Source organism: Prionailurus viverrinus, chromosome D4 (assembly GCF_022837055.1).
Source record: "Prionailurus viverrinus isolate Anna chromosome D4, UM_Priviv_1.0, whole genome shotgun sequence".
Classification (NCBI taxonomy): Eukaryota; Metazoa; Chordata; class Mammalia; order Carnivora; family Felidae; genus Prionailurus; species Prionailurus viverrinus.
In genome coordinates, this window is record NC_062573.1 from 16,050,089 (window position 1) to 16,061,269 (window position 11,181).

The following is an 11,181-nucleotide window of genomic DNA, read 5'->3' on the forward strand; positions in this document are numbered from 1 at the left end:
TTATTTTTGAGAGAGAGGGAGAGAGGGAGAGAGGGACAATGTGTGAGCAGGGGAGGGACAGAGAGAGAGGGAGACACAGAATCTGAAGCAGGCTCCAGGCTCTAAGCTGTCAGCACAGAGCCTGACGCAGGGCTTGAACTCATGAACCGTGAGATCATGACCTGAGCCAAAGTTGGAAGTCTGACTCTTGATCTCAGCTCAGGTCTTGATCTCAGGGTCGTGAGTTCAAGCCTGCATGCCCAGCGTGGAGCCTACATAAAAACAAACAAAGCTACATATACAGCATATTTTTCACCTTTTCTTACAGATTGCTTTAAAGGATTTTCCAAATTTATTACAGAGGTGTAGTATTTCTGTAACAAATTCTTTTTTCAAAAAGGAAGACTCATGATAGAGAATTTAGCATTTAATTCTCAGTTAACATTTCCTACTCTGGTACCCTGGTTGTTTTTGTAGTACACCTGTAACTCAGAAGGAAAAAAATTAAAATTTGCTTTCTTATATCCTAGAACTCACCTGAGAGCACTGGCATTCGGACAACCAAAAATGAAGATGAGAATGAGAAGGAGAAGGAGCTCCAGCTGGAATGTCTGCTAGGAGCCTTTGAGAGCCTGGGCAAAGCCTGGCCCCGGAACGTGGAGACCCAGCGTAAGCACTGGAATCTGCGTGTGAAGTGCTGTAACCAGAGGTTACTTGGTGGGAACGAGGATGTTCTGTATGGCAGTTGGTAGTTGTTGTTGCTTGCGGAGCCTGATTCATAGTAGGGATTCACTGTAAACTGTCCTCCTACCTCCGCAAACAGTCTCGTGGACACCCGTGTAAGGTCTGCGAGGGCTCCCGCCACGACACAGTAAGACACACTGGGCGTACTAAACAACGGAAATTACTTTTTCCCAGTCCTGGAGGCTGGAAGGCTGAGGTGTTGGCAGTGTGGGCTCTTCTGTACCCTCTCTCCTTGGCTTGTAAATGACCATCTGTGTCTGTGTCCTAACCTCTTCTTATAAGGACACCAGTCAGACTGGATTGAGGCCCACCCTAATGGCCCCTTTGAAGATCCTGTCTTTCAGTACAGTCACATTCTGAGGTACTTGGGGTTAGAACTTGAACTGATGAATTTGGGGGACACAATTCAGCCCATAACAATCATGACAAATTTTATGTATTTTGACCATAAAAAGAATTGTTACTCTTTATGGTGCTCTTTTCTGGGGAATCCATAGAATTTATTAGTGAGCTGTTTTCTTCAAAACTAACGGCCTTGTTACCAAATCTTCAATAAACAGGTGAAATCTGTATTTCACTGAGAAACTTGGAACTTTTTGAGAGATTTTTTAAATTGAATATATATTTCCAAAGGTTTAAGTAAAGAACCACTAAACCTTTGCTCTTGATTTAAGTTGCAGTTAGTTCAGAGGGCCTCTTGGGATGACACTGTACTCCTGAGTTTGCCTTATGCTGGTTCCTGCAGAGCACCCTGCTGAACATGTTAATAATCTTGGATACTGTATAGAATATTGTTGATTATTCAGGATTGCATATGTCTAAAATCAGACTTAAGATTGTCTTTGAGCCTTGGCTGTTCTTTGTGTGACCTTCATACAGCATATTTGCTATGTATTGGAAGAATTTTCCATAAGACAGAGATTTGTTAAGTAGTCTTATTTCTTCATCTTATGTTATGGGCTGCAGTGAAAATCCACTTCATTTGACACCATTTGGACTCCTAACTTTTGCTTGATAGATAGGAAAAATTAAAGTAGGGAATTCTATAAAAAAGATCCCACACAAAGCAGTACATTATAGTGTAGGGCAATGGAATGTACATTCATTTGCTAGTTATTGAGGAGAGGGCCAAGGTCTGAGAATTTAATTGTTCCACATTGGCTTCTTATGTACATTTTACTCATAATGTAGCATCTACAATTTCTGGTTTATGTTTGTTTATGGTGGAGAAAGAAATTATAGTCTATTAGGAAACAAGTCAGGTGCAGAATTCTTTTAGATTTTTATCCCCATGCATCTTTACATTTGTGAATCGTACTAAATTCGACAGCATTTAAAAATAACTACTTTGTTGAGTTTTATCCTCCTTTGCATCATTGAGCGTATTATTAATGATGTAATTATAACAAGTGCAGTTGGCATAACATGTTGGAATAAAGCATTGTTGTCTCTTGATAAGCCTATAATATGCAGGAGCTTGTGAGTGTCCAGAGAGGAGTTCCCTGCCTCCAGAGTTCTGCTTTCTTTGGCTGTGACTCAGGGTATTTTACAGGAAAAGGGAGTGTGGTTAAGATTCTCTGTTAGTTCCTTGGAGAAGGATATTGCCTTGAAAATGAACAGTTATGAGCAGTTACGTAGGACCCTGGATGGGGGGATGTCTCTGGTCTGGGAAATTTGGGAATTGGGCACAAAGTTACGCTGAAGTTTCTTGAGATTTCATGGCTTTAATTTAAAGGCATATGTTTTATTTTTTCCTCTTTCCTACCCTCCCTATCCTTGTGTGCTCCGGTTTCTGTCTGTCCCTCGTGTGTCCCTCTCTCACTGTGTGTCTTGTTCCTGCACTCTCTGTCTCGCTTTGTCTTGTTCTGTTTGCCCCAGGTTGTTACCGTCAGGAGCTGTGCAAGTTGATGTGTGAGCGGCTAAAACTCAGCACGTGGAAGGTGCAGCTCGGAGTCCTACAGTCGATGAATGCCTTTTTTCAGGGGTAATTCTGCTTCACACACAGTTTAGTCATTTATTTTGCCTCCCACATCCACTCAGCGTTTTAGATCTAATCAAGGAATTCTTTCACATTTCATTTTTTTTAATTTTTTTAACGTTTATTCATTTTTTGATAGAGACAGACAGAGTGTGAGTGGGGGAGGGGGCAGACAGACAGGGAGACACAGAATCCGAAGCAGCCTCCAGGCTCCGAATTGACAGCACAGAGCCTGATGCGGGGCTCGAACTCACAGACCGTAAGATCATGACCTGAGCTGAAGTCGGACGCCTAACCGACTGAGCCATCCAGGGGCCCCTGAATTCTTTCAAATTTTAAAACCAAATAGCTGAAGTGACATTGTAAAGTGATAACATGCAGATAGAAATTGTGCCAGAGAAATTTGGGGATGTTTCTTTAATAACTGGCACTTGTATCTTGCTTTTATTGTACAGATTAATGCTTTTGGAAGAAGAACATGCAGATCCTGAGGCTTTGGCTGAAATTCTTCTCGAAACTTGTAAATCAATCACATATTCTTTAGGTGAGTGTGGTGAGCTGATGTGGATATAAGGAGTCCTAACCTTAGAGCTCAGAGAGTGGAGCTTCAGATACTCCCTCCCTTGTGCAAGGAGCCTCATTCACAGAACAGCTGCTGTAATACTTCATGTACTTGACATGTGTCCCCAAACTGTGGCATGTTACTCTGGAACTAACCCCTAGGTTAGGAGAACCTTTGTGATAAGTATTTTTATTTAACTTTTATTTGGAAAGAATTTCAAACTTATAGAAAAGTTGCAGAAATAGTGCATATAATACGTGTGTATCCTTTACGCAAGGTCACCTGTTAATATTTTGTCCCATTTACTTCATCATTTGTACTTCTGTGTACCTATGTTTTTTCTTGAACCATTGGCGGTATGTTGCTGACATCGTGCCCTTTTACTCCTTAGTTTGCCACGTGTGCTCTTTGATGTAACACGTGCAGTTACCAGCTGTAGGGAGTGTAACACTGATGCAGTAAGTTTAGTCAGATTTTTACCATTCATATTCAGGGTTTCCAGTTGACTTTACTATGCTCTTTTTTTTGTCTTAATGTTCTTATTTATTTATTTTGAGAGTGAGAGAGAGAGAGCATGCGTGCATGTGTGCAAATGGGGCAGGGGCAGAAGGAGAGGGAGAGAGAATCCCAAGCAGGCTCCATGCTGTTAGTGCAGAGATTGATCCCACGAACTGTGAGATCATGACCTGAGCCAAAACCGAGTCTGATGCTTAACTGACTGAGCTGCCCAGGTGCCCTCAACAAAGTTCTTTCTCCCCTCCCATTAGTAAGGAGTCCAGTCCAAGATCATTTACTGAACTTGGCTGTCATGTCTTTTTAGTTTCCTTGAATCTGGAACACTTCCTCAGCCTTTCTTTATCTTACATGACATTGATAATTTTGAAGAAAAGTCTCCCCCCCCCCCCCCCCCCCCCCCCCCCCGTTTTTAAAACTAGAATGTTTATCACTTGGTGTTTCATGTTTACCGGTGACTAGATGCAGGTTATGAATTCCTGGCTGGGACACTCTGTGAGTGATGTATCCTCGCACTTCCAGAGGCACACAGTGTTCATCTGCCCTGATTGGTGATGTTAGTTTTGATCACCTCCTCAGGGTACTACTCACTTTTCTTTATTCTTTATTGTGTCATTACTCTTTTTCTCCCTTGTGTCTGATAAGCCCGTGGGAACACACTTTAAGACCATGCAGATAAACCACCCCTCTTCAAAATATCCTCTTTGGACTTAGCATGCATCAAGGGTTTTTCCCTGAACCAGTGTTTACGAGGATGATTTTCTACCTCGGGGCACTTCCTTCACGTTTACCATGTGGCCATCGGCATCCTCTTATAAACAAGATGCCACCTCTCCCTCTCTTTATTTATCTCATCAGTACGGATTTGTGGATTTCCTTTTCCCCCCATTGGTTTATAATTAATTATTTTCCTTAAGTAATTTTTTTACTCAGATGGTTCCAGATTTGGCTGGTGGAGGCTTCTTTAAGCTGACTCCTGGGTCTTACTGACAGGTTGCTAGCATCCTTTCAGGCACCTCTGTACTTTGTAGCAAAAAAAAGGATGTTATAAGCTCATCTTGTGCTTTCCTTGCCTCAGGCTTGGTTGTCTGTTAATTTTTTTGGTAGACGGGATCACCCTGAACTAGATGCTGTAAGACACCAGGGGCGCCTGGGTGGCGCAGTCGGTTAAGCGTCCGACTTCAGCCAGGTCACGATCTCGCGGTCCGTGAGTTCGAGCCCCGCATCGGGCTCTGGGCTGATGGCTCAGAGCCTGGAGCTTGTTTCTGATTCTGTGTCTCCCTCTCTCTCTGCCCCTCCCCTGTTCATGCTCTGTCTCTCTCTGTCCCAAAAATAAATTAAAAAAAAAAAAAGTTAAAAAAATAAATAAATAAATAAAATAGACACCAGGGAAGCATGTTTCAGTTGCAGTTCATGGAGGTAGAATGCTTTTGAATAAGAACTGGCAGCCAAGGGGCGCCGGGATGGCACAGTCAGTTAGACGTCTGACTCTGGATACTGGCTGAGGTCATGATCTCATGGTTTATTAGTTCAAGCCCTGAGTTGGGCTCTGCACTGATAGCGTGGAGCCTGCTTAGGATTCTCTCTCCCTCTCTTTCTGCCCCTCCCCCGCTTGCACGCACACAGGCTGTCTCTCTCTCTAAAATAAATAAATAAACATTAAAAAATGAAGAAAAAAAAAAAGGAACTGGCAGTGAAGACGCAGGTGTCCTTGATTGTCCTTAACCCTCTGGGTTACTAATGTTCTCTGATAAAATGAGGAACTCATCATGTAAACCTAAATACCTTTCTTAGGTGTCATGTGAAGACAACTCTTGAGATAGTGTCGTTTGATTTCTCATTTCTAAAACGGGTCCTTCAAATACTGGCATTGGTATATTTGGCTGACAGTTTGCTTTTTTTTTTTTAAAGTAAGAAATACGGACATGTAGCATATTTTAAGTATTTGATGATAATAAGCAAAAGGAAGCTTACTTAAGAACAGGTATATCTTTCTCTGAATTTATAATTTCTGAATATCTTTCTTCCAGTAACACTAATTTACTCTTGAAGGTTCTGTTTGTAAGGCATATAAAACAAATAACGTGAACTATCTGATTTTCTTCTTAGAAAATAAGACCTACTCATCTGTGAGAACGGAAGCTTTATCTGTGATAGAATTACTGCTTAAAAAACTTGAAGGTGAGCTCTTGATGGTTCTGATCAGAGGATCAGAAAGGCAGGATACTTTATGGCATATAGTTTAGGAATTTTTTTCTGTTTTTGTTTTTAATAAGTGTATAATCTAAAATACAAATTAATACATGTGCGTGTAAGTCAAATATACAAAGCTAAAACCTTTAAATTTTATTAAGTGTTTAAATTTGGTACTCTTTTATTTTATATACTTTTAATATATTATGAAGCCATAGCTATCTTGAGGGCTCTCTGTATATACACAAAGAAACAGTGACGCACTAGGGAGTGGAGTTGGGAAAATACTTTAACAGTTGAGTCATCAAATTTGATAGCAGTTTTCTTAATCCTATTTTTTCCCCGTTTTTCTTTTTTTTTCTTTTTTTTTAAACCTTTTATCAAGAAGCAGATGTCTTCTAAAGGTCTGTTGTATCAGTGGTAAAAGAAAACCACTAGCATTTTCTCCAGTGGGGTTTTTCAAAAGGAGGCCTCTTTTCTTTTTTCTCTTTTTTTTTTTTTCATTTTTCTAACCCCGTAGGTTAAGAATGGAGAAGATGGAACAGTTTTCTTGAGAGTCTTAAATATTTTCTATTTCTTCTCTCTCTCTGCCTAGCAATTAAAGCACCCCTCCTAGGATTCCATGAAGCAGGCCTTTTAGACTCAGTAATGCTACACATCTCATAATCTTGTTTTTCCTTGTTGAAATAAAAGAGCTAGGAACTTATTTACATTACTGAATTTTCATAGTCAGATGTGTAGAAATAAATTCTAGATGAGGAAAACGAGGCTAAACAGTGAAACAACTTGTTTGAAACCACGTCACTAGAAAGTGGCAGAACCTGATAGACAAGATTGAGGATCTGGTATACTTTCTGAGTTTCTAAAATTTCCAGTATGTGTATAGGTCTCTGGTGCCTTCAAGAAAGTCAGTCTGTTCAGACTGACTTTGTAATTGTGAAGTTTATTCAAGATTTTTTTACCGAGTGTGTTTTATAAAGAGGGCTTTTGTGTTAAGTGGCTTGTTACTGTGTGCTTTGCCTTGATTCTTCCTACTTCCTGCTTTCCTCCAGCATCCTTAGATCCTCTTTGTTCCACTAGTGTGTGTGTGGGGGGGAGAGGATGAAGTGCTCTGACATATTCTTGGGTTATTGTCAATAATTAGGTTTTGAGACTACTATTGAACCTGTTATCATATGTCAAACTGTCATCAGGGGGTTGCTTTGCATTTATTTGGGGGATACGCTCTGGGGAGGAAAAGCAGAAGGAACAGTTTGAGGGTTTTTTTGCTTGCTTGTTCTATAAAGATTCTTCTTTTTCCATTCAGAATCTAAACAGTGGGAAAGTTTGACATCAGAATGCAGAGTGCTCCTAATCGAGTCTTTAGCTACTATGGAGACGGACAGCAGACCTGAGCTGCAGGAGAAAGCATCATTACTGAAGAAAACACTTGAAAACCTGGAATAAATTAGAAGGGGAAGAAAGCAACAAGTGCCATGTTCATTGGGGGTTGAAATGGTGGTATTCTTTGAAAAACCAAGTGGGTAAAAGTAAAGATTAATCTGTAGCATGCATCATTCCTTGGCTGAAATAAAAAAAAAATGCCTTAAATTTTGTTCCTTATTAGCTTTATTTTACTTGATTTTTAAAAGTGTCTGGGCTGAGTGAGCTTAATGGGACCTTGGATGTTTGAGAGGTGGTCAGAGGTGAAACTGATGGAAATAGTTATGAAAAGAATTAAGGCTGTAATTAAAGGAATAGGCAGAGTTGCAGAGCAAGCTGGATAAGAATCTTGGAACTGCATCCAAATTAAATAAGGTTATTTCAGGAAGGGACTCTGTAATTCACTTATCTTAGCCCCCTTGCTTTACACCTGAAGAAATAAGCTAGCAGATGACTTAGCTTCTGATCTGAAGCCTGTGCCAAGGCTGGGGCCCAGGTGTTTGAAGACCTGCCCAGTATACTTCTTTTATAAGCTGCTGCCAATCAGTGCTACCCCTGGCCTGCCTAAGAAACTCCCAAGATGAGGTGTATACTATAGTCCTTGAACCAGAACTGAACCGACCCGTTATCTAAGTACTATTGGATTCTTGAATTCAGAGGCTGAACGTTGTCTCGTCATTTGTTTAGATGATCGGTTTTTAGAAAATGATTGGTTACCATCTTTATGGGCTGAGAGACTTTGCTCTCCATGTGATAATTCTGATCGCCCTTTTACAGGCATGTGAAAGGAGATTAGGACAGGATTGCTTGTTCTGTCTGTATCTGTAGTTTGCGTATTTTGCAAAAGCCAAAACCAACAACAAAATTGTGACTGCTCTGTTTTAGACCATTTATAATCTCAAAACTGTAAAGACAACTTAATAAATTGCCGCCCATTCTTATACTAACAGTATGACTCTAGAAATAGAAGGCAAGCGTCTTCATTAACCATTTGGGAATAACCTATCACTGAAAGTAAGCAATTGCAGCTAGGGTTTCTTTTGTTGTTGTTGTTCTGCTCATACCCCTGCCATAGGGTATAGGGTAAGGGGAAGAACCAAGTCTAACACAAGTGTTTATGGTAAACTGAGAACTCTAGCTCACCTTGGATTCCAAGCACAAAATTGGTGTTACAGTCAATACTGACCGCTTACTGACATTAACACCAGGTGGAAACTCCATGGTTGTTATTTTTGGTGGTCTCTATAGGCCATTGTATTGACTGTGACCCATAATAAAAGTAACTTCTTACATCTTGACCCAGAATTGTGTATGTGTGTATGAATCAATATAAAATCTTTAACCCAAATAAATGTTTTGTGAAATAATACACATACTCTTAACTATGTGTGATCTACTTTGATCCCTCCTCCCCCCCCCCCCCCGACCATTTTAGATTCTTTTCAGACCCACTAAATTCATTTCCTGTCTTACAAATGGGTTGCAATTCACAGTTTGAAAAACATAGCTGAAAATAGTACTTAGGCTTGGCTGGATGTACTGTTTTGGAGTTGCTTCCTATTTGGAAAGGGAGTCTACAAATGAAAATGTAGGTGTTTATTATTAAAACGTCCTCTTAGCTGATACTAAATACAATTGTGGGTTTGAGTAGCATTATGGATTGTAAGGAGCTTCTCATGGACTTCAACTTAAGAATGGCTTTTACTTGGCGGAAAATCAACTTTGGATATTTTTCAGAAGGCATATGGCCTCATAGAATTTGGTGTTTTTCCAGACCAGTATTTCCCCCTCTGCTAAGTGCCCTCTTTCATTTACAGGACCTGGGACATGCCTCTAAGGCAAGAATGCAGTACAGGTCGGCTGTTTTCAGAAAGAGTGTAAGGGCAAGAATTGTGCTCTCGGCCCATGTGGAGTGTTATACCTCATCAAATTGTATGCTTTTTAAACCTTTTGTTATTTACCGTTGGGAATTTCCCATGGTGCTGAGAGAGTGGTGCTGACACTTGAGCCTTTGCGCTCAGCGCTGTTTAGTTCATTTATTGTCGCTTTCTATAAGCACAGTTCCAATTTACACTCTTAATGCCTTCATCTCAACCAGCCAAGTCATTTGCACAACTAGTAATGTGAAATCATGGTCTCCCAGTGCAGCTCGTGTTGGGTGTGCACGGGTGCACATATCTCCTAAAAGGGTTACTAACTTAGTCTGTAATTGTGGGATGGTTCTGGTGAACAAATGGCAAAAGGACCCATGCATGGTTATGTCTTTGGCCCTCATTTTCCAAAGCTGTCTGGAACTGATTTTTTATTTTTTTCCCTGAGAACACTCAGTGCTACCGATCATACAAGTGGCTGTTTTAGAGTCTAATTACTGAATTCCTTATTCCTGGAATTAGGGCACTAGCTAGAGCTTCACAACTCTATTGATAACGTGAGAAGGAGGGACCTGAAGTTTGACCATTGGAAATCAAAACAATGAAAGTAGTATAAAATCGTGTTTTTGGTGATAAAGAGCGGCAGTTTCTTTAATTAATGTTTGTGTCCAATTTGCAACTGCTGGCGTGTCTGCCTGTGGCAGCGTACCTGCCAATAAAACTGACTGCCACCGAATCCCCATTGCTTTCCCCTTCCACCTTTTCCTTGTGTATGCACTAACAAGAAAAAAGAAAAAAGATGTGACCTTGTTGATCTGTGCTCTCGTAGCGGTTGCACTGTGTGAACACTGTTTGCCCTTTGCGGGGCGTCTCCACCGGCTGCCGCCACAATATATTCATGCTGCTTGTTAAGTACAGGGAGTTCTTTTGACATTGGCACTCATTGTAATGTACAAATGTTGTTAAATGGATGTATATGTAACAGATTTTTGTATTTTATATGCAAAGTCTTCATAGAATCCTTTGCAATTTGTGCTGAACTAGTTAAGCATGTGATAGTCTTATTTGAAAGGAAAACTCTCCCCATGCCCAAGAAGATAATACGTGGTAAATAAAAGCTGCATGATCAGTTCTTTTGAAGTAGTGCATTAATTTTTACTGGTTCTCGTGGAAAATAGTTCAACTTCCAGGGAATTGGCTAGTTACGTTTTAAAAACTGAAAAGGCTCCATTGCCTGCCATATCCTGAGCAACTTCTAAGCAGACATTTTTGGCTTAACTGGAAGTTCCAAGGCAAAGCAGAAATGCAGGCAGGATACCTGAAAAACTGCAGTCAAATACTTGGAGAAACATAATCACTGAAATAATTATTTTTTTGAGCAAGGTAATCTCAGATGAACACATAGAAGCAATAGACCAATCTTTTGACTAAGATTTTTTTTTTAATTTTTTAATGTTTATTTTGAGAGAGAGAGAGAGAGAGAGAGAGAGAGAGAGAGAGAGAGAATCCAAAGCAGGCTGCAGGCTCTGAGCTGTCAGCACAGAGCCTGATGCAGGGCTTGAACTCAAGAACCGCGAGATCATGAACTGAGCTGAGGTTGGACGCTTAAGCAACTGAGCTACCCAGGCGATCTTTGACCAAGATTAATGTACATAGTTGTGGACATAAAATGTCCAAAGTACAGGCACAGCCTACCCTAAACTGCCAAATAAATTTTTATGCTGTGGCAGATAGGCCTAAAAGGTGAGAGACCTTAATTTATCTGTAGTAGCAGCCAACAAGCCTAAGTCATTCCCCTCTGTTTCCTTTTCCCCTAAGTGCAAGTCCCAGATTGACTGATTGGATTAACAATTTGTTTTTAAAAAGAGGAATTTAAATCCTAATGTTACAAAAAACCTGGAAATAATCAAACTTCCCAA

At 40.4% G+C, this 11,181-nt stretch overlaps 1 protein-coding gene across 4 annotated transcripts in view; it reads left to right on the forward strand.

Annotated features, from left to right (window-relative positions):
- Positions 1–7,559, forward strand: part of ECPAS (Ecm29 proteasome adaptor and scaffold) — a 106,819-nt gene extending 99,260 nt beyond the window's left edge. For all 4 annotated transcript variants that reach the window (XM_047829461.1, XM_047829460.1, XM_047829459.1 and 1 more), the window contains 5 exons: positions 510–648; positions 2,602–2,707; positions 3,157–3,245; positions 5,886–5,957; positions 7,276–7,559. In XM_047829461.1, coding sequence (XP_047685417.1) covers positions 510–648; positions 2,602–2,707; positions 3,157–3,245; positions 5,886–5,957; positions 7,276–7,415 — 546 coding nt within the window. In that variant the 3' untranslated portion in view covers positions 7,416–7,559. The remainder of the gene's footprint in view (positions 1–509; positions 649–2,601; positions 2,708–3,156; positions 3,246–5,885; positions 5,958–7,275) is intronic.
- The last annotated feature ends 3,622 nt before the right edge of the window (positions 7,560–11,181 follow it).